The sequence below is a fragment of the Bacillus rossius genome, chromosome 1, assembly GCF_032445375.1.
Source record: "Bacillus rossius redtenbacheri isolate Brsri chromosome 1, Brsri_v3, whole genome shotgun sequence".
In the NCBI taxonomy this organism is placed as follows: Eukaryota; Metazoa; Arthropoda; class Insecta; order Phasmatodea; family Bacillidae; genus Bacillus; species Bacillus rossius.
The window spans coordinates 107,851,629-107,874,913 of NC_086330.1; the positions used below are offsets into that span (position 1 = coordinate 107,851,629).

A 23,285-nucleotide genomic window follows, 5' to 3' on the forward strand; every position below is an offset into this window, starting at 1 on the left:
ATACAGTAGACTTCCGGTAAAACGCTACGATATATTGCCGGCGACCAACATGTACACGTCTTTTTAACTTCACTTTAAGCCCCATGTGACAAGTGAATGGTTCGTAAATCTTTAATAATTGCAGGTAACAACAACATAGGGCAGCCTCCCCTCCCCTTGTATACGTGCATCTGGATGGTCGCTGTGTATTATCTAACCCAAAAACACATCAGTGTATATCAGGATAACTTACCATATTTCTTTAGTTTGTAGCCAGATGTTTTCAGCGAGATAAATACAAGTTATCCTGCAATACGTTTAAACGTAACTAACCACCAGACGGCACAACTTTGTGCACTGTTTTACATATGGTATGAAGCTTTATCAGTTTAGTGACAGTTCTAATATATTTTTAATTCTCTTCCCATTAAAAAGTAAGCCGACAACACGGTCGTTAATTATGTCGGTCTTTTTCTGTATTAGTTTTCTCACAATCCACATCGCTGAATGTAGTGAAAATAAAAACCCTCCACATGAATAACTCTAAAAAAAAATCCTGAAAACTTTGGGAATTTTTTTTTCCTGCCTAACGAGAAAATATCTTAGTAGTTTCTGAATTTCGGGATCCTGCACAGTTTTATTACTTGTATAAGAATATGTCATGTGCGTGTGCCCCAATGAGAGGGCACTGACGTCAGTTCCCCTGCTGTAACGCCAATAATGCGCACATGACCTTGCCACCACAGAACCAGCTCAGCTGCTTGCCACCCCTCTTGTGTCTTGGAAAGAAGAATGAGCCTACTGCGGCCGAAGCCCTTCATCCCTCCTCCGCTGCGCCCAAGCAGCAGACTCGAGTTGACCTAAGGCTGCAGCCCTACCGACGACCCTCCTGAGCTCTCAATGTCTGCACCCAGATGCCTTGCAGCACCTCCGCCAGTAGCCACCTCAAGACATTGCTACCACACTGGTCGAGAGATAGGGCAGTTTGGCAGTATAGGCAGTGTAAGGCAAGCCTCCAAGGCAACCAGGGGGCAGGTGTGGTATTACTTATTGCCATAGACCCCTCGCCACAGACTTTGCACATTTCTCTGTTCTGTAGGCCTTTCGTCGTCACTCTGCCAATCCCGTGGGAAGGGACAAGGAACACAGCTGGGTGACCTGGGTACATTCCTCGCACCCTGTCTCGTTCCTCACTGACACAACAGTGGGGTGGTTACATTAGTGGCTTGAGTACCCCACAAAATCAGCTGGGAAACAGCCTACTGCGGATATATCACCCATAGCTGCTGCTTTCCTAGCACTCAGGTGGGACTGTGAGTACCACAAGAAATCAGCTGAGCACGGGTGGTCGGTCGGGAACACCACTGCCTGGTCAACCAGGCGTTAGCAGCCACCAGCTACCTATCTAAACCCCTTTTCTTTGTTCCTACCCTGCCCGGCCTCAAGCCCACCTGCAATAGGGAGGGAGTGAGGCAGCAGGAAGCCCTTTGGAGCGTGAGTAGCAACATTGTTGTACCAGGCATCATGGCCTGCCATCCGACCGAGCACACCAGCCGCACCCACACTAAGGACATCGTGAGGCCTGACTCTGCAGCAGCCAGCGGGGCCACCAGTCACCCAGCTTCCCTGTGGCAGAGCGGCACAAATATCCAGTTGCCCCTGTCTAAATATTTTCCAAAGAACCTGCCAAAAATGTCTCCTCAACTAATCTTGAATAAAAGCTAATGCATGTGTGCAAATTACTAACATTATTTTTTTCTCCCTGTGATGTGAGTCAACCCTTTTTTTCTCCCATAACATAGCCAAATGTTATTTGTGTCCCCAAACAACGGCTTTAAATCCGGCTTTTAACGTAGGCCTATTCATATTCGGCTTTAAAAAAAAAAAAAATCTTTGGAATATTTAAAAAAAAATCCAATTTTCCAAAAGACAAAGTGTAAGAAACTTATCTTTGATTCAAATTCTACTTTCCAAGGCATTGCAGACCCCTACTCAACTCATTACCCCTCATTGTCACTGATGACCCCTTATGCCGACGAAACGTCAAGCTGTAGTTCAATTAAATCCATTTAGTGAATACAGCAGTGAAAATGTTTTATTAGTTTGGAAACAGGAAGCAATTTTTGGAATTTTGATGACTTGAATTAAGGATCCTTTATGCAAGCATATGTGGTAAATGTGTAAATTTACTTATTTTTTTTTTTTTTTTTTTTTTTTTTTTTTTTTTTTGCGCCATTGATTGTAAAGTGTTTGCTTGTTGTAATCAGGGCCTCTTGGAGGGATCCAAGGAGTACATAGAGCTGTTTGAGAAAGCCCGCAACCACTACCTTGCAGCCAGGGACTCGATGCCCAGCAAGTCCTCAGTCGGACAAGAAGTTTTTGACGTGCTGAGTAGCCTGGATATTGATGTTGAAGAACTAAAACAGGAAGAAATTTCACTTCCTCCCCCAGATGGTGGGTTTTGGTTGAGTTTTATCATACATTGTACTTAACAACTAATCTGCTTTATTCTGTACATTTAAGTTTATATATATATATACATATATAAAATTCTTTTTGCTAACTGCTCAACCATAAGCTTTTTTTATTAAACTAACAGGATTAAATTATTTTTTACTGTTAGTGTTGTGTACATTGTACATTGCTAAGGACAAGATTTTATGGGTTTATTTTTATGACAGTTTCAATTTAAAATAGGAGATTTTGTTATTGTTTATACTTTTATACATTGTTTTCATTCTTGTAAACAATGAGACATGTTTACATGTTTATACTCATTTATGTCTTCATTGTATGTTTACTTTATCATTTTAATGAGAATAATTATATTTTTCTTTCATGTATTTAAGTAGGTTATGCATAGTGCGATGACCCAGGCTTATTCCATAGAATTTCAGTTTATATTCATGTTTGGGATTCTATTCTTCATTACTGAATATTTATTTCAGATTTATTATTCCATTTATTACTGATTTCGCTTCACTGCACTCGTTAGCTATGGTCTTCGAGTATTAACTCTTTCGCCAAGTAGGAAGTGAGGTTGCGTAGTCATTCTTCCTAGCGTAGATGCTCATGCTCGCTGGCTGGCGATTTTGAAAGAACAAGTGTTGGGTTTTGGATTGAGAAGTCGTCCTCTGTGCGTGGGGCGGTCCCTCGGTCTAGGGATCCCGCGCAGAGAACGAGAATATACGTGGCTACTGCGAATTGATGTAGCTTTGCAAGTGTTAAGTCGAGGAAGTTCAGGATTTTACCATACAGACCATAGGGAGTCATGTTTCACAGTTATTTACACTACCATGTCGGGTGAATATCCGCCATTGTGATGCAAGACTTCCAGTCAATTCTACAGCTACAATTCCTGTCTTCATTGGTGAGACACACCTATTTTAAGGAATTTTCAACGAGTCCTGTGCGGAGCCAAGCTGAGTCGCCGTCATCAATAGTTTTTCTGGGTCGTAGTTCTAGACTTTCTTTCACAGCGAGAGTTGGCACACTTCCTGAACCAGCTGGGGACAAGACCAGAGGTCCTAGAAGAACGGAGTTTTCCAATTGCCCTCCGCTGAACTTAGTCGAGTATATTTTATCTGATTGTCGTGGGTAGAATCATGAGGCTGAACCATTTTCTCTAGACTGAACAAAACATTACCTTCAAACAGTTCAATGATTCATAGTACATTAAAGAAAATTGTTTAAATATTCTTCAGAGCTTGCGGATATTTTGTTTTAAATGATATTGTTTCATTTAAGTACCTTAACTTTAAATATTAGTGATGTGTAATTCATATGAGCCAAATCAAAATATAGTATAATAGTTGGAAAAAGAATAATTTGATTTTTTTTTATTTCTATAATTTTGTGTATGTGTTACATTAGACCCATATTTATAATAATAATATTAATGATAATAAGTGTTTATTATGGAATGTTTTTGTTAACAGCCTCAAGGTCAGGCAAACACATTTCTAACACGTTAATAGGATGATAATTCAAACAAAACAGATATATGTATGTATGTATGTATGTATGTATGTGTGTATACACACATTTATATATGTGTAGGTATACACACACTATTAAACCAACATTCTTAAGAAAGAGTATATTATTCGACAAATCTGAAACTAAAATATTTTTTAATGCTTACTTCACAAAATAGTCATATTTTAACTGACTCTTGATGCACTTATACCATAAAATTAATAGTTAAGCATGTCTTAGAACAGAACTACTCGTAAAACTAAAATTAATACGGAAAATTGTTGTTTGTTTGACAACTGTGCCAATGTCATCAATGTAAATAGAAGAGATGTTTTCACTCCATTTGATTCTTTTTTGTACAATTATCATGCTAAATAAATTACATTGAATTAATTTACTATAGTTAAAGATAACATTTTTGAAATTTGAGTTTTGTGAAATTTCTTATGTTTTTATTTTTGATTACATTTCAATGCTTAATCTGTATTTTAGTGTTATGTGTTGTATTGACATGATGCGCAGTGTTATTTTGGTTTTATCGCAATTCACCATATAATAGTGTCTCTATACATTGGACAGTATAAATACGTTACCTTTTTTGCACATGTGTATGCATAGTGCGTAGAGCCAAAGAATGCTCATGGGCAGCTATGTTTCCAGATGACGGCTGGCTGGAAGTGTCGCCGAAGGCTCTGGATGAGATGATGGAGGAGCGTTACGGCCGCAAGATGACAGCGAAGGTGAACAGTGAGACAGACCCTCAGGTAGTCTCGTCGCAGCTCATGAAGTTCATGAATCACATCTCCGGCCTCGAAGGTGCTGAATTCCCAGAGTAAGTGTACATGTAGATTTTGCTGTTTGGTCACATTTTATGATTTTATTCTTTGAACTTTAACGGGGTAATATCCTAAATTATTTTTTTTCTAATATTTTGTGATTTTGTACATAATTTTTGATAAATAAATAATATAGCCATATTTAATTCTCTATAAAAAGGTGTTTTTTCCAAACAAGTTCTTATTCAATGGTTTTCATGAATTTAAAGGCAAAATTTTATGTCAGTTGTAACATGTACTAAAAGCATGTATTAACATATAAAATTTTGGATTAACCATGTGTCTGTAGGTAGCCTTTGTCTTCAAACTCTTTATTTTTTGTATATCATTCATAAACCAATTTATATAGGTTTTCCAAAACCATAGAAACCTGAATTAATAAAACCATTGAATATGTTTAGGAAGAAAAATCTTTTATAAACAATAAATATTTTTTAAATGTATTTAATACGCATGTCATTTTTATTAGAGTATTTTGGCTTTTTTTATGTATCAATTTGTAGGATTTTATTAGCGAGCAAACTTTCATTGTACATGTAAGTTTACTTAGTATTTTATATAATTTTAGGACTTTTTATTGTAACACCATCTCGCTACCAGTTTGTTTTAAATGTAATGTTAATATATGTGTGTTTTATTTTTCGGTTAAAAATAAATTTGATAACTTGAACTATGCTAACCTTATTTTACCCCTTCGTTACTATCAGCGGGCTGTCCAAGTAGTTTCCTCACTATGAGTTTGTGTAGTATTTAACCTTGTGTGTAATCTGTTTTACAGGCACGTTAAAAGATAAAGTTCTGTATCAGAAAATTCTATTAGAAAATTAAGTTTTAGTTGATAGCGGCACTTTTTGAGCGGTCCTGGTCATTCATTAACTGTGTATAAAAATATCTTTTTCATGGCACATGTCACATTCTTGTGTACTTGAAAGTGTATTCTGCAGCTATAAGAAGCTGTCTGTTCATTTTTTGGTTTAAAAAAACAAACATTAAAAGTATCTTATCACACACCAAATTTACGAAGCACGCACACATCAAAAAATGTCTCTGCCAAGAGCATGACATGTTGCAGGCAGTCTTGCTCGAAGAGGCCACCACAAGGTTGGTTGTTGCTGTTGGTTGTTGCTTGTTGTTCTCTTAACTGCTATCTGAAATGTCCCAGCTGTGTTCCCTGAGATTGAACGCACTGATATGTTTGCAGTTATGACGAGGACTTGGGAGGACAGTCGCCAGCGCCCGTCCGGCCTCAGAGAGGAATCAAGAAGACGAAAAAGGGCAAAAACACCCCAGACACTTCCCCGAGTAAAATTTTCCCAAATGGTGGTTCGGATGATATGCCTCAAGACTCTAATAAAGTCAGCTTCAGTGCTGATGCCTTCTCATGTGCTGTACAAAATATTTTAGGTAAATACCTTAGTTTTAGAAAATTGTATATTACTAAGTTCCTGTATATGAAGTTCTATAACGTAAAGCTTTACTCTCTTCTGGTCTTGTTCTTGATTTTTTTAGGCCCTTAAAACATTTTTGGCAAATATTTTTTATCTTTACTTGTGCAGTGGCGCAACAGACAGTCTTGCTCAGGTTGATTTGGTCTCGAATGAGAGAGGAGATGTTAAGTCTAGTGTACAAATTTCAGTTTTTTCGTAGAGTATTTTGTTTGGACCTTGAGCACCAAATTTTTATAGTCTTTATAAAAGCAGGATCTGCATTCTATTTGACTTCGAAATCTTATACTTGTCATTTAATAAGAATAATATTAGTGATGTGCGAGTCTCGGCATCATCGAGAACGAGTCGAGACAGAAATTTTCTTGAACTCGTCTCGAGATAATTTTTTTGGCTCGGAATTTTCGAGAATTTTGTAAACAAGAAATAGGTTAGGTAATATAAAATATTGAGGCAGCATTTTGTGTTGCGTGTTGAAATAATTAACATATCTTCAACGTAACGTAGATCGAATAAAATAAAATATACTTGTTACATAGCTGCCAACCATTACGGATTTTCCGTAATTATTACGGATTTAACACCGAATTACGGAATTACGGAACATCGCTGGTGTATTACGGAAACGAGGCGTTGTGCTGCACGGAGACGGAAAAAATTCAGTTTCTGCTGTGCGGTTTCGTGAACGCAGTTCGAATACATCGCGTGGTTGCGCAAATAACGGAACTAGTATGTGTGCGCATGTACTATTGAAATTAGTAGATTAATTCTCGTGTTTTCAAATAGTAATGGGATGGTATTACGTCCGTTGTACGACAAAACTAGTACATATTCTCGGACTTTTCGTTTTTCGGCTACTTACATCACGATAATTTTTGCACGGTACTTTGGCTAACCTGTGTTTTAATTTTTTTTGAAAGCCATTTTTTTCATCATAGTGTTTTTGTCTTTCTACAGACGTGAAATTTTTTTTAATGTTTTTCGATAGTGTTTTGTTCTTCAGTGCCGGTTGTAGAAATGAAGCGTGTGACAGAACAAGTGTTTCTGGGGGGAAAAAAAGAACGCAATTCTTCAGAACTTTCGACTTAAACTATTCAAAAGAATGGCCATGCTTGTCGTCTTCAAATGTTTTGGAACACCACGCGTTTTGTAATGTATGCACGTGTGACTTTTCGATTGCACATGGTGGAAGGGATGACTGTAAACGGCATATTGAATCAAAGAAACATGCGGAACATTTTATAGCCATGACGATTAATATATCTATATCGTCGTTTTTTTCGCTACATCTGAAGAAACGAAAGTAACGAACGCAGAGTTATTGTTTACAAGTTCTTTTGTTTGTCTTCTGTTGTTTGTTTACAAGGAAGTTCTAATCCAACCAGGATAAAAGAAGCAAATAAAAAGACAGTTGTTCACAAGTTTAACTTTGAATACTTTGAATTGAAGGTTCAAACTTTCCAGTAAAATTATTGACATTTCTTACATATTCAGATGAATGTATTGTTCAAATAGTTTTTTTTATTCATTAATTTGCATTGTATTCATATATACCTATAGGCCTATATTTTTCATTTTTTTTTGCATTTTATTTTCCTTGTTTTATCTTGTATGTGTCATAATTCCCCAGGAAACATTTATCGTGCATTATTTACGCGTACTTTTTTTTCTTCATATAATTGTCATTACTGATGGGTGTGATTTGAGGTTGGCAGCTATGTTGTTACGATAGTATACACGATAAATTATTAAAAAGTTAAAAACGAACAACTTCCGTTCACAAGTCACTACATGAAACGGTAAACGTAAACAATGAATTGTGCTGTGGTTATCACATTAAATTACAGAAGAAAATGATTATTTTCCGTTAATAAAACCAACATTAAAGTTAAAAATAAATCATTTTCGGTATCAATATCAAGTATCAACGTAAAACGGTACGGTAAAAAATAAAAATGTAAACATGACTGCAGAATTATTCCGCGATTGCATTTTGTTTTATGGCCTTAGGTTATACACACGGCCAGCAGTATATAACAAGCAACATGATGTTTAAATTGCGGTCCGTATCGATAGTGACATATCGATAGTGGCGAATGTTCAGACTTTCATGATCAAGTACCGTCCATGGCTCAAGGAAACTGTATAGACTATGGAGTCAATAAAGTATGTTTACATACGACAATAGGCAAATAAACTTGAGTGTAAAGGTAAAGTTGTAATTGCAATCGTGGATACTTGATAAAATTATTGAATAATTATGTATGTTTGTCAGATTATTGAGTTTTACTTTTTTGGATCATATTATCCTGTTAACTAAAGTACAGATTTCTCGATCTCGACTCAATTCTCGAGAATTTTTAAATTGCTTTCTCGATCTCGTCTCGAATTCAAAAAAGTCTTTCTCGCACATGCCTAAATAATATATATATATGGTGTATTATATATTTAGGTACCTAGCTTCCTATTTTGACATTTATGATAGAAATTATTTTCATTTACTTTAGAAGCAGTATTGTTCACTTAGAAAGTATGTTCATGTAAATTGTATTAGAACCTAATGAATTGTGCATATATTTGGTAGACTTTGCCATACCAGAAGATAACTGGGAATTGGATTCGGATGACTCAGCAATGAGCTCGTATGGTGAAGAAGTTGATATGGACCTTAATCAGTCAAAATCAGGTAAGTCCTAAATTGAAGAAAAGTAGCTTTATTTAATATCTGTAGGCATGGGGGTAGATCCTGAGGAAGGAGGGGAGTGCATTCCTCTCCCCCCTGGAATTAAGAACCTCCTCACTAAGGGGGTCCGCTTGCACTTACAAAATCATAACCGTAGAACGGGAATGACAATACAGGAAAGCACCAGTACAACGAACTTCAGTTAAACGAACACTTCACTTAACCGAACTCATTGTTTGGTCCCGCCAAAAACGTATATAATAACCTTGAATTTTATTTCATCTTAACGAATTTTACGACGGTCCGTTTTTTCCTGAAACAAAAATATTCACTTGAACGAACAACCTTGAGGCAATTTTTGAAAAAAAATACGATCCAAAAACTTGTACTTTATTTTTAATTTTCTTATTCAAACGTAACAGCGTGTACGTAAACAAAAACAATAACGGAACTAGTGTGTGTGCGCATGTACTGTCGAAATGAGTAGATTAATTCTCGTGTTTTGAAATAACAATGGAATGGTATTACGTCCGTTGTACGATACAACTAGTACATATTCTCGGACTTTTCGTTTTTTTGGCTACTTACATCACGATAATTTTTGTACGGTACTTTGGCTAACCTGTGTTGTTTTAATTTATTTTTTGAAGTCATTTTTTTCACCATAGTGTTTTTGTCGTGTCTACAAACGTGAAATTTTTTTTCCTTTTTTCAATAGTGTTGTGATCTTCAATCTTCAGTGCCGGTTGTAGAAATGAAGCGTGTGACAGAACAAAAGTGTATCTGGGGTAGAAAAAAAAGAACGCAATTCTTCAAAACTTTCAACCTAAGACCTAACTATTCAAAAGAATGGCCATGCTTGTTGTCTTCAAATGTTTTGGAACACCACACGTTTTGTAATGTATGTACGTGTGACTTTTCTATTGCACGTGGTGGAAGGGATGACTGTAGAGGGCACATTGAATTAAAGAAACATGCGGAACATTTTATAGTCATGACGAGCAATAAATCCATATCGTAGTTTTTTCGCTACATCTGAAGAAAGGAAAGTAACGAACGCATAGTTATTGTTTACAAGTTCTTTTGTTTGTCTTCTGTTGTTTGTTTATCAGACAGTTCTTATCCAACCAGGATAAAAGAAGCAAATAAAAAGACAATTGTTCAAAAGTATAACTTTGAATACTTCGAATTGAAGGTTGAAAATTTCCTGTAAAATTATTGATATTTCTTACATATTCAGATGATTGTATTGTTCAATTAGTTTTTTTTCTTCGATTCATTAATTTTCATTGTATTCATAGGCCTACATTTTTCATTTTTTTTTTTTGCATATTATTGTCTTTGTTTTATCTTGGGTGTGTCATAATTCCTTAGGAAATATTTATTGAGCATGATTTACGCGTACCTTTTTCATATAATTGTCATTACTGATGGGTGTGATTTGAGGTTGGCAGCTCTGCCTACAATGTGTCTCCTGACCATAGACAAAGCATCAATGTGAACAGGTTCTTCAAGCGGCCATAGACTAATGACTGAAATACTGAACCTTAGTACACTTAAGGTGTTTCATGTGTTTATCGGTATACATATTTATAACAATGCTTATGTTTCAGTATAAAGAACTTCAGTATAACAAACTCAACTATTTTTTGGTCCCTTCATATTCTTTATAGTGAAGCTTTCCTGTAGTCATTTTGTAGCCCCTCCCCCCCGTGGACCCTTAGATTTTTGCTCCTGTCCATAGGTATGGAGGTAGGTGTCGCGGTGGTAACACACCGAACCTGGCATGGGGATCCTGATTTTTTTTTCTTTGTTTCACATAATCCTTACAGGATATTGCTGTGATGGTTCCTTTTCCTTGCAACAGACCATGGCAGTTTGTTTCCCCAGTGTGACCCTGGTTTGTGCTCTGAGAAGCGTCTCTGTCTTTATTGACCTAGCTGTAAGACGTAAAACCTTGATTTCAAAAAAATATTAATGGTGTTGTGCATCCTCAAAAGTCTTTTTGGATATTGCTTAATATTTGCATGTGAAAATAATTCAGTCTTATTCAATAATTGCTCTCAATAAGACATTGAGAACTTAATTATTATATGTATATTAATACAGTGAAAGGTCTTCAATGTTCAGGACCATGACCGTGCTCGAATGGCTATTTTGTCGGTTTATCAAACGTCAGTGTGGTACTAACTAGTAGACATCTGCGAATTGTGATTTTTCAGTTCGAATCGAATTTCAAAAAAATTCATGAGTTTCGAATTTTTTCGAATCAAATTTGGGAATATTTATTAAAATAATATAGATCATTTAAAAAACTTAACATACCACCTTTGAAAAACTTGTCACATAATTCACAGTTTAAATCAAGTAATTAAAATTAAAGTGAGACTATATTGAAGAAGCACAACCAGATTCTCAAAAATTTAAAAAAAAAAAATTAAAACTTATATGTCTATAGCACTAACATAAATCACTCCGCAAATCATTTCAAATTGACATGGAGAAAGGTAAGTTCATCGACATGGTGCGGCAACAACAATTATCTGCGGCTGATAACTATGTTGCCTGCTGTAGAGAAAATTCTCTCACTTGCCACCTTATTTAGCATGTTTGACTTTCAAGGATAAAAATATTAATAAAAATATCACAGCATAAGGAAGTGGTAAAAAAAAAAATACCGTTTTTATCGCGCAAGCATCGCACATTTTATTCTAAAATCAAGTTTATAATTAGGGGTGAGACCGTGGGTTCACTCTTAGCTGAGTTTTGAAATAAACAAACACAGTCGTATCACTGCGCCGCATCAGCAAGTGATAATCTGAATTCATCCAGTGTGTCCACAGTTAGTACTTTCGTACTATATCTAGTACTTTTATAAGTTTTTTAGTGTTCTAGTACATTTACTCTTAGATCTAGTACTTTTCCCTTTAATATAATAATATTACAGTAACACCAATTTGTTTCAGTAAAAATGCCCAAGAAGGATTTGAAATAGCGAAATCCGTTTTGACAGCACTTCAAAATCCATAAATTCAGGCATATTTTTTGTTCTTGGCTTTTATTCTGCCGACAGTAATGAACTTAAATTTAGATTATCAAGGTACTGAATATCGTCTTCATGTTCTGATTTCATCAGTGGGAGAGAAAAAATGAAAATGATAATGAAATATTACATGAAACTTCAATATGTTTTAAATAATCCAATTTAAAAAAATATCCAGCTGACAACGGCCAGTTTTTAGACATAAGCAAAGTTTATCTAGGAGTGAGAGTGGAAGCCCTTTTGATGGGATTAGACAAGAACATAGTTCCACCAAGTGATGCAACACAATTGAAAGTTAGACAAGAACATAGTTCCACCAAGTGATGCAACACAATTGAAAGTTAAATGTTTTGTCTTCTTTGTTGAATTTTGCTTCCAAGTTTTAAAACGAATAAATTTTAACGACTCTGTTCTAAAAGGTTTAGCAATGCTGAGTCTATAAAAGTGCAAATCAGACGACAATCACAGTATAATGCCAATAGCCAAACATTTTCCTAATGTTATTGAAGAAAAAAATTACGAAAACCGGGATAGAGAATGGAGTTTATTGAAGACTCTAGAAGCACTGAAGAAAGACAAATTTATGGATTTTTGGAATGAAAAATGCTGTAGGAGACCAAATGTTCCCCTCTTTAACAGTGTTCATTAAAGACATGCTATGCCTGCCTCATTCATCCGCAGCTACTGAAAGAATATTTTCAGCAGTAACATTGAACAAAAATAAAGTTAGAAACAAAACGAATACCACTGGTAAATGCACTTCTTTTGGTAAAAGAAAAATTGAAGAACATATCAGCTGCAGAGTTTACTGTTTCATAAGAACTGATTAAGTTAGCAAACTCTGAAAGAAGAAGAAAAATGAATGAATATTTCCTGTGGTTTATTTTGTGAGTGGGAACTTGGAAAATGTGTAAATATAATATTTAGTAAATGCAATTATTTCAAAAACAAAACTATTTTTTGCAAAATCTAAACATTAAATCTAATCACATGTAGTATGTTAAGTGCAGGATTAATACATGGGACATCATAGTTTCTATGTAACAGCAACTCCAAATGCATGCTGGTGAAAATGGTGAGTTTAATTAATTTTATTTTTTATCTTTGCATGTGTTGTTTTAGTTACTGTTTATTTTCAATTCATTAATTGTTTGAGCGTTGCAATATCATAATACCTCCCTAAATTAGTAAAACGATAACAAATTATAATTTAGTACTTTTTATTCAAATCTAGTACTTTTTTCTCGCCTAAGTTGGTAAGAAATATTTTTTCCTTGTGGACACTCTGAATTCATCTTGCGTGCCAAGAACTAGTTGCAACACACAAACTTCAGTACAGTCGGTGCTAATAAAATAACGGAGAAGTAATATAACAGGAAGCACCGTAGCACTTCGTTCAGCGTAGGTGGTTCATTTGCGAAAAAAAAACTATGCACTTTACGCCTAATAGCCGTTTTCACAAAATCATCACAAGTTTTGATAACAGGATAATCAAGTTTCCTTTTCTTCCCGGGAGTTGTTAATGTCCCAGTGTCCTGTAATTCTTTCCTTGCACGAAGCACACTGCTCTTCGAAACACTTGTAAATTCCGCAGTTAAACTCGCGATATCGTTCACACGACAATCCGGATATTTGTCTGAAAATGTTTTAAAAACATTCAACACAATAGTTTTCTGTGAACTTTTCAAAGGCTTTCCCGTTCTGTGCTTTACAAAACTCGGTCCGGCGTTAGCCATAACAAACCGCGCGCGCACGAATCCGAAATACAACTGTTGCACCGGGCATCAACATCAACTGTACATTGTACACACGGCGTCTGCTAACATAATTGTAAGTAAATACTTGCTGACACATTAAACTGTATTGGATATTAATGGTGAAACGCTATAATGCTATATAACAACAATTGTTATAAAAAAAAAAGGCAGTGTAAAAATACTTACAAATGGTACATAACCAAGGGACTATTTCTTGCGCACGAACAATGTGCGCAGCGGCCGGCAGCCAATGAAAATGTTTGTTTACAAGAGACTTTGTTTATTCCAAAACTCGGGTAAGAGTGAACGGAGAACACTATTATGCAAAAAAAAATGTAAAGTAATCCATAAAAACAAAACCTATTCATGGAAAGTACGTTTATTTAAAAAGTAGATGCAATAAAACAATTTTATTCAACGCAAAAAAAAAAGAAACCGTAACAAGAACGTGATTTGTAACTATACGCATAACGATCGTGCGGGTTAACTCGGTTCCTGACAGAGCGCGCGCGTGCATGCAGTCCGCAAGCTATCGATATCAATCTTAGACTACGTGCGCGCTCTCTATACAATAATACAGGAATAAACACAACCAAACTGGCGCTGCTTACGTTTTTATAAGCGGTATCTATTAAAGCGACTCCCGAGACGTTAAAGATGGAAGTTTTTAACTTTTAAAAACGTTTTTAAAACACGATTTACACATCAAATTACTTTGTAATAGGATTAATTAAGTTAGTAAGCAGTTTTATCAGAACGAACGGCGTAAACTGCGTAAAGCAATAGGCGCATTGTTAACAACAGGGATTCATTGCATTAAATCAAATGAGGTTAAAACGGGACAGAAATAAAATGGTTCAAATAACGTGAAAACGTAAATAACGGTAACGTAAATAAGAGGTTTCGATGTATAATTTTTTGTAAGTGGAAGATGTAATCGTCCATTTACATTTCTTTTAAAAATGGGGGAAGGGGGATGTCTTATATTAGTGTACCCAGGCCAGATTTTGCAAGTCGAATTATTGTAAAATGAATTCGATTTGATTACGAATTGAATATCAAAAAATTAGATCTCGAATTCGGAAATTTCGAATATTCGCAGAACTCTACTAACTAGTAACTAGAAAACCAAATGTGAAATGCAACCAGCTTATAAAATAGGAATCTGTACACTGTACTGAAATGAAATTAGACAGTAATTAGAAGGGGGGGAGGGGGGCAGTTGGGACTTACGCCCCGGGTGCCGTATTTGCGATGTGGTGGGGGGGGGGGGGGGGGGAGAGAACTGGCAGAGTAATTTTTACTACAGATATTTACTTGAATATTGTAGTGTTAGAACAGAAAAAATGTTGGGAGGTAAATGAACTAAATTGTTTTTATGAAAAGATACATATACGCATATGTGTATCATAAAATATTTAAAAACTTGTATTTTTCGCGTGTGATTCAAAAATATTAGGGATATATTAATTAATAAGTCATGGCGATACTAGGTGTTGAGAAGGGTTTTGGTTTGGTTGATTTAAAAAAAAAAAAAAAAAAGTGGGGGTCATTAAGATGAGTTCTTGCCCCAGGTGGAAACTAGTCTAGTTATGTCCCTGAGTAACTATAAACTCTGAGCAAACGAAAAACGCAGTAATGTGACTGGTGGCTGAAGTGCCGAGGTCAGCCGCCGGAAATCTGAACGCAAGCAGCACCATTGATGCTGAATCACATAATGAGACAAAACACAGAATTCAGGGTTAAAGACCTTTCTTTGTATAGTATTATATTATATTTACTATTATAGGTTTAAATATTTTTAATCTCATTAATACCGATATTTTAAATATAAATTCTTAGGATGCCATACATAACTTGCATACCAGTACAGTAAAACAAAGGTTTTTTTTTTTCCAAGGGTAAACAATTACATGTAGTAAAGGATGGTGTATACAAATATCCAGAATAATATAAAGAAACTTTATGAAGTTTCAAATAAAGCAAATAAATTAATACTGAATACATTTCATTGGTATGTCTTTTGTAGGTAATTTATAAAGCTTTGCTTTATTCTTCTGTATTAAATCCTTTTAGGTATGTGTGATAGAGTAGAAATTTTTTTTTTTTTTGAACTACAGGTGTAGCCATTCTAAAATTGTATATTATAATCTCCCTTTAAAAAAACTCAGTGCGGTATAAAATTGTAAGCAAGTTTTAACTTATTTTAATTTTCGTTTAGAAATTATAAAAAAAAAATTCTGATTTCATTTTTAAATAGTGTGGTTATTACACATGTCGTTATTGCAAAGTGACAAAATTATGGCTCCTTAAGGTTTGTTTTATTGAGATATGATTGTGTATGTTGTTCCTCAGTATGGGGATAAGTCATGACCTTGGTAAGTACACCATATGTGTAAAATCTAAATTAAATTTTTATATAATTCTGTCATCAATCAAACATGATCTCAAGTCAATAACAAAACAAAATACAGTAGAACATCTCATATCCGACCATGACGGGACCGGGCCATGGTCGGAACAGCAAAAAGGTCGGATATCCATAGGAGCAAAAAAAAACACCATTCCCAGCTATATAGTATGTACAGTAATACAACTTTATTTGTAAAAATGTTGCTGTATACATTTCAAACATTTACTATTGTTAAATAATAAATGAGAAGATGAATACAATGTAAGCATACCTTATTTAAAGAATTCAGTAATGGATTTTTGTTTCAGCTTTGTCAATCTTGATTTTGTGGAAGTGTCCCACTTTTTTGCCCACAATACATCCATTGGGGTTGCTTCTGGATGTTGATCGATGTATTTCAGTGCAACTTCAAAGGCGTCCTTAGCAGCAGAATGACTCGCTACGTAGTCACTGGCTGTTTCGACTTCATCCGAGTCTATTTCTTCCTCGGCTTTGTTCTGCACAACAACAATGATTTGGTCGTCGTTGAGATCTTCATTGGTAACTTCCGAAACATCAGCCTCAACAAGCCACTCTTCTACATCTGTCATCTGGAGATCACGCTGAAACACTTGTAGATTTTGTAATGTTTCTGTTGTGTCTGTCTCAGCTTCTGTCGAGGTCGGCTCATGATCAGTCTCAGGTTCTTCTTGTTTCAATGATGGCCAAATGTTTTTCCAAACCTTCTGAAGGGTGGTTTGATTAATTTCATCCCAAGCTGCAGCAACGGTGTAAATAGCATCTTTGTTGTTTAAAGTTTTCATTGCCTCAAAAAGGTTACATCCTTCTTCTGTTTTGTCCAACAGAGAGCCAAAATATTTTCTTCTGTATCTTCTCTTTAACCACTCAATGATGCTCTGATCCATGGTTTGTATTAAAGGTGTCACATGGGGCTGTAAAAATATAGCCTTGATGTTTCCTTTCTTTAGTTCACATTCAGAGGGGTGACTGGGAGCGTTATCTAAGAGCTGTTACGGGGCCACTCGTTGCGGCACCTCTTAATACGGGGGCCGTAGTCTCTGATATTTACTGCCCGCTCTCAGCGTCGGGCACGCTATTATTTACGCAGTGGGCTCTCAGGCGTCCCACACGCCTTCACACTCCATGTGGTCGAACAGATATAAATAAGAAAATAATACATTAGATTTACACACCTGATTTATTCTGCGAATGCAACTTACACGATTGAAACTGTTTAAAACACCCGCGGCACGAATCGGTTTAGGTGCGAAGACCCCCACGTGGTCACATCTTACATTACGTATTACAAAAGAGAAAAGACCGTTGCTGGTCGTAAGACAATTAGTTATACAGTCCCCCGACCGAGAGGAGCTCCGAGGACGAAAAGAAAACGATTTATGCGGAATTAAATTGAAACAGAATTACTTGGCGATGAAACAAGCGGTGAGGTCCCCGGAGTGCTGAAGCGTCTACTCTCGGTCGGCGGCAGACTGGGCTGAGATCATGGCTCGCTCGACTAACATGGCGTCCTCCCGCCGAAACAATTGCAGTTAAAAGATATTTGCGAATTCGTGCCACGGGAAACTAAATTAACATGACAAGAATGAATTAAAAATTATGTGACAATTTATGAATACTTGAAAAGAATAATACATATTATAATTAATAAAATGAACATTTAATTATTGTCTGGCTTCGGGTTTCCTCGGGAATGTCCGGAAACGCTATGATATTTTAATACATTATTTTAAAATAAAAGTACATAAAACCCTCCCGGCCGATCTGTCGTCACGTCACACTCGGGAACAATAAAAACAATTTACAATATTATATTTAATTACATTTAGGGGTGCGGCGCACTGGCTCGACAGCGCCCTCTTGCCGGGCGAACACACACGCACGCACACGTACGCACGGGTAGGCGGGAGGTTTGAATGGAGGGTGGGTGGTGTTTGAGCGATGGCATATCGGACTTAAAAGGGGCCGCAGGCCCGGACGATGTCAGAGCAAAACAGCACGAGCAGGTAAGTTTTTAGACTTTAAATGTTTTTTTTTACTGCAGGGACAAATTCATTGAAAAACCACTCCTTAAACAATGCAGCATCCAGCCAAGCAGATGATTCCATGTTTAGATTTTTAAATGCTCTTGGCTTCTTGAATTTTTCTATGATGAACTACAGCATTTTGTGACATCCGTTGGCATTGCTACAAGTTGCAATTGTAAGTCTGTCTTTAGCAAGCTTTGTTTCTAACACATTGCTGTTTAGCAGCAAGAGTGGTTTTTGGAAGCATTTTGTAATTTAGGCCCGTTTCTTCTACATTGTAGACTTGTTCAGGTACAAGATTCTGTTCTGTAACCAGCTGCTCAAATTTTTGTAAAATTCTTCAGCAGCATAATTATCAGCTGAGAGTTTTTCCCCCGCAATTATAACATGTTGTATGCCATGACGCAACTTCCATTTATGAAGACACCCTTCACTAGCGCAAAACTTTTCTAGATCACCTCCCAACTTTTCATATAATTTTAAGGCTTTTTTCTTTACGATGGGGCCTGACAAAGGCGTTCCCTTGCACCTTTCCTGAAAAAACCAAACCCATAACGCTTCATCCATAAGTTCAAGTTTTGTTTTTTACAACATTTTTCTACTTTTTAACGCATGATCTGTCTCAACTGTCATTGAGTACGCTTTCAAATCTTTACGGTTCTTTTTCTAATCTTTTACCGTAGTCACCCTTACACCCAACTCAGAAGCTAGCTTAATAACAGACTCACCTTGGTCCAATCTTTGTAACACGTCAAGTTTTTGTTGCAGAGAAAAACGAACACGTTTATGTTTAGGAGTTGCCATTGTCACACACGTAACCTCGCAATAAAGCTATGCGTAGTTGTGAATAAACACAAACAGTATTGACGTTAAAAAACATAGAACAGTACAAGATTATAGTATGAGCACATTTTGCACCAACAATCACGGCTGAACTGACAGTTTGCGACACGAAAACATGTAGATTCGTCACTTTTTCAAGTCTGAACAGGCTCGCCAACCACGGAGACATGGTCGGATATCCGGAGGAGTCGGTTGTGGGAAGGTCGGATATGAGGGGTTCTACTGTAGTATTATTTTGAAATTAACTTGTTATAATTTTACATTAAGTTTTGAACCAGTACAAGCAAGTACAATAAAATCATATACTAAATATTTTGGTTGAAAATAATTAATGATCCAACTAGTTCTTAGCATTTAACTCTTTAACACACTGGTCTACTGAGTATATCAAATGAACAATTCCTCTAGGTATTAATTACATTTTAAATATTTATGAAATCTGTCAGTTGAAATTAAAAGTAAAAAGCGATCAACAGTAGACATGAACAAACAAATTTAAACATGTAGGATTAAGCAAAGACATAAATTCTAAAATTCTACAAATATACTTCACTTGTTACAGTGAGTAGAGAAGTTTGAAGAAGTGCATAATGCAGTTTCCAATACCCTCGTAGTTTCATACTTCATGGGTATGAGTGGTACCCTAATGTGAACCCTCTGCTTCTGTGCACTGATGTTCTCGTTCAACCATAGTTACAAAACAACATAGTTTCTGGTAGTATCGAATGTAGCTAGTTGATGACCATCTGCTTGAAGCTTGACTAAAGTAGCACCAACTATTATATTACCATCGTAGTCTATTACAATATCAATTTATATATTTTCGTAGTATTATCTGACCTCTTCTATAGTTAGGGACAAGATTTTATTGTTTTATTTTTAGACCAATTTAGTTTTCAAAACAAGAGATTTCTGTGTTATTGTTTTTATTTTTATATGGTGTCTTTATTCATTGAAACAAAGTGTATTATTTAACAAATATGAAATAAAAATATGTTTAAATTCTTATTTCACCAAAATAGCCTAATTTTGATTGACACATTAATCATATATACTTTAAAATCATTAGTAATAACCATGTCTAGAACAGAACTAATAAGAAAAATAAATCAGTAAAATTTTGTGTTTGAAATATGTGCTGTCATTAATATAAAAACTTATTACTAATGGAAGAAATGCTGGATCAAACAATATATTAAAATTTATACAGTAAATTTAGGTCATACATTCTGGTACAAATTAATGTTATATAAATTACATTAAATAAATTGATCATGATAAAAGATTATTTTTCTGTAATTTGCGCTACGTTTTGTCAAATTGCTGTTTGAGTTAATTTTTTTAGTTACATTTTAGTGCTAAATGGTGTATTAACTTTCATTTCTGTATTACATGTTGTATTGGCATGCTTAGTAGTGTTTGTTCAGTTTTATTGCAATTCACCATGTATTCTCTTCCCTCTCTATAGTTAGTAAGTCCTATTTTCAATGTTTCATATTTATACAGTTCATTTGGTAATACTCGAATGTTTGTACTTGACTATTATTTCAGAAGTCTATTACAATATAGTAAAATGTATTCTTGTTTCGGAGTAATTGTCATGAAATTATGTGTTTCGAAAAAACAACATAGCCGTTATCATGTAGTACGTCCGAAGCTTAAGTCTACTCAAAACTTGTGCAAGCTTTTTACAGTCAACAGTGTCCATTACAGTGAGCAACTGTTTATTTACAAAACAAAATTTGGAATCATCGTCTATGAATTTACTACCTAACACCATGTTTGGACTGTTGGATCAATCTTTACATTTTACAACTGAAACAATTTTATCATATTTTATAATATCTTATAATATCATATTATATCTTATTATATCTTATTATATAAATAAAATCTTTAAGTGGCCTTACATCATGTTTAAATTAATATATATCTAATACAAATTTATGAACGATTTTAGGACACCATTCCTGACAGAAACAAAAATACATAAATTTAAATTTCATTTTAAGATCACTCAACTTTCTCATTTGTAGATAGTAAAAAGTTAACTAAGTGCACAGAAGCATTAGTCCTATTACATAATTTAAAAAAAAAAATTTATTTCAACTAATTTCAAGAGACTATGTGGAAAAAAAATACTTTAAAAATAATGATAAACTTGTGAGACTAACTTATGTTGTGATTCTTTAAAATAATTTCTTTGATTTGCAAAATTTCATTTATTTTATACTGTTATATTATTTTACTGTTCAAACTGAATAACTGTGAAAGAATTCAATTTATGGTACTTATTTATATATGAAAATAGTTACAAAGTTGCATAATGTGAAAACTCATTCTAAAGATGTTTTAAACTACGGTGGTGTCATGTTCACATAGATCTAGCAAGCATTGTTTTTTTTTTGTTAATAATTGTTAATATTGTACATGTAGTGTAATCATAGTTAAATTGAATGACTTTTCTTGTGTGATTTGGTAGCACTGACAGTCCTTACTGAATATATTTCATTGTTCACTCTTTACCATTTATAAACAAATGTAAGCTGCCACTCCGTTACCTCATAGATCATATACCTTTAAAACAAATTATAACTTAAATACCGTATGTGGAAAATTTATGAATTAACTGACAATTTCATCTGATTATTATACTTGTTCTGTCCGTGTGAATGTTGCAGGTAAGAAAGGAAAGACAACTGCAGAGATTGAATCTGAGATCAAACAATACATGGATCAAATGGACCATGAATTAGCGAATACAACCATAGGAGAAAGTTTTGAAAAAGTAACTAACAATAAGGTAGGCATGATGCATGTGATTATTTTAGAATTATAAATTGAATTCATTTTGTAATTACCTGTGTATTTAAAATTGCTGCTTTTTGGTTAAGTACAATTATGAGAATTATACATTTTTTTATCAATCATATGTTTTATAGCATAGTAATTTTTTTCTGAAGAAACTAGAAAAATAGACCTTCAAACTACTATGGCCACAATTCATCTTTGTGGTAAAAAAAATTACAACTGTGTAGCTTTGGTCAACAATGGATTTAACAAATTATTAATTTTGGCTAATGATTTTTAAACAGTTTTTAATGTTGTTTGATTTTTAATGTAGAGTAACTAAACTGTACAATTTTTTTTATTAGGTAGTTGTAGAATGTCTGTTTCTATAAAATGCTGTATGGTACCTTTTTTTAATCATAACTATTTACTTCAGAAAAGTAGTATATCATATTTATCCTTTTCAGAAATAATATGTAGTGGTTTAGAGCCCAATGTGATCTTGGATGTGTTGTAGCTTTAGCCTCTGTGCATAATTATATGAAATAAAAACCCTACATATTCTCTCTAAAACTACTGATACGGGGCCGTGGCCTCCGATCTTTAATAAAGCGGGGGTTTTCGTTGAATGCTCGAATTTAAGGGCGCCACCGTGCAATGGGCACGGACCTATGAGGGACTCTTTGCCAGGGTTGTGACGTCGCCCATGTGAGACGTGATTTTTACCCCCCTGAAACCAGCCTAGTATTAATACCTGCCCGCTCCCAGCGTCGGGCACGCTCCTACCTAATCGCAGTGGGCTCTTAGGGCGTCCCACACGCCGCCACACTCGAGATGGTCGCACATGTTTAAAATAAGAAAAGCTCTGGTTTATTTAGCCGGCTTCGATTACACACACACACAAATTAAACTGTAAAAAACGCCCGCGGCATGAATCGGTTTAGGTGGAGTGACCAACCACGTGGTCACACATCGACTTACGTGGAACAAGGAAGAAAAAGGCCGGTAATGGTCGCAACGTAATTATTAAAACAGTCCTCCGATTGAGAGGAGCTCCGAGGACTAAACGAAAGAAGATTTAAATATAATTAACGACAAACAGAATTACTAGGCAGAGTTGAGCAAGCGGTGAGGTCCCCAGAGTGCTAAAGTGTCTACTCTCGGTCGGTGATGGCGGAAGACTGGGGAGAGCTCTCGGCTACACCGATCTATAATAGCGTCCTTCCGCCGAAACAATTGCTGTTAATGTAACTTAGATTCCGTGTCACGGGGAACTAAAGTAAACAGGATAAACACTCTTAAAAATTACTTGACACCTACTGAATATTAAAAAGGATAATAAAAATTACAATTATTAATGGATATGTTTAAATAGTGTCTGGCTTCGGTTTCCTTCGGTGTGCTTCGCGAATGTCCGGAAGCATCCTTATAATTAAACACACAACTCTAAATAAAAGTACATAAAAACCCTCC

At 35.3% G+C, this 23,285-nt stretch overlaps 1 protein-coding gene across 3 annotated transcripts in view; it reads left to right on the forward strand.

The window, feature by feature from the left end:
• LOC134541666 (protein ecdysoneless) overlaps positions 1-23,285 on the forward strand; it is a 68,046-nt gene that overhangs the window by 39,689 nt on the left and 5,072 nt on the right. For all 3 annotated transcript variants that reach the window (XM_063385278.1, XM_063385293.1, XM_063385286.1), the window contains exons 8-12: positions 2,247-2,433; positions 4,618-4,789; positions 5,995-6,197; positions 8,823-8,924; positions 21,704-21,825. In XM_063385278.1, coding sequence (XP_063241348.1) covers positions 2,247-2,433; positions 4,618-4,789; positions 5,995-6,197; positions 8,823-8,924; positions 21,704-21,825 — 786 coding nt within the window. The remainder of the gene's footprint in view (positions 1-2,246; positions 2,434-4,617; positions 4,790-5,994; positions 6,198-8,822; positions 8,925-21,703; positions 21,826-23,285) is intronic.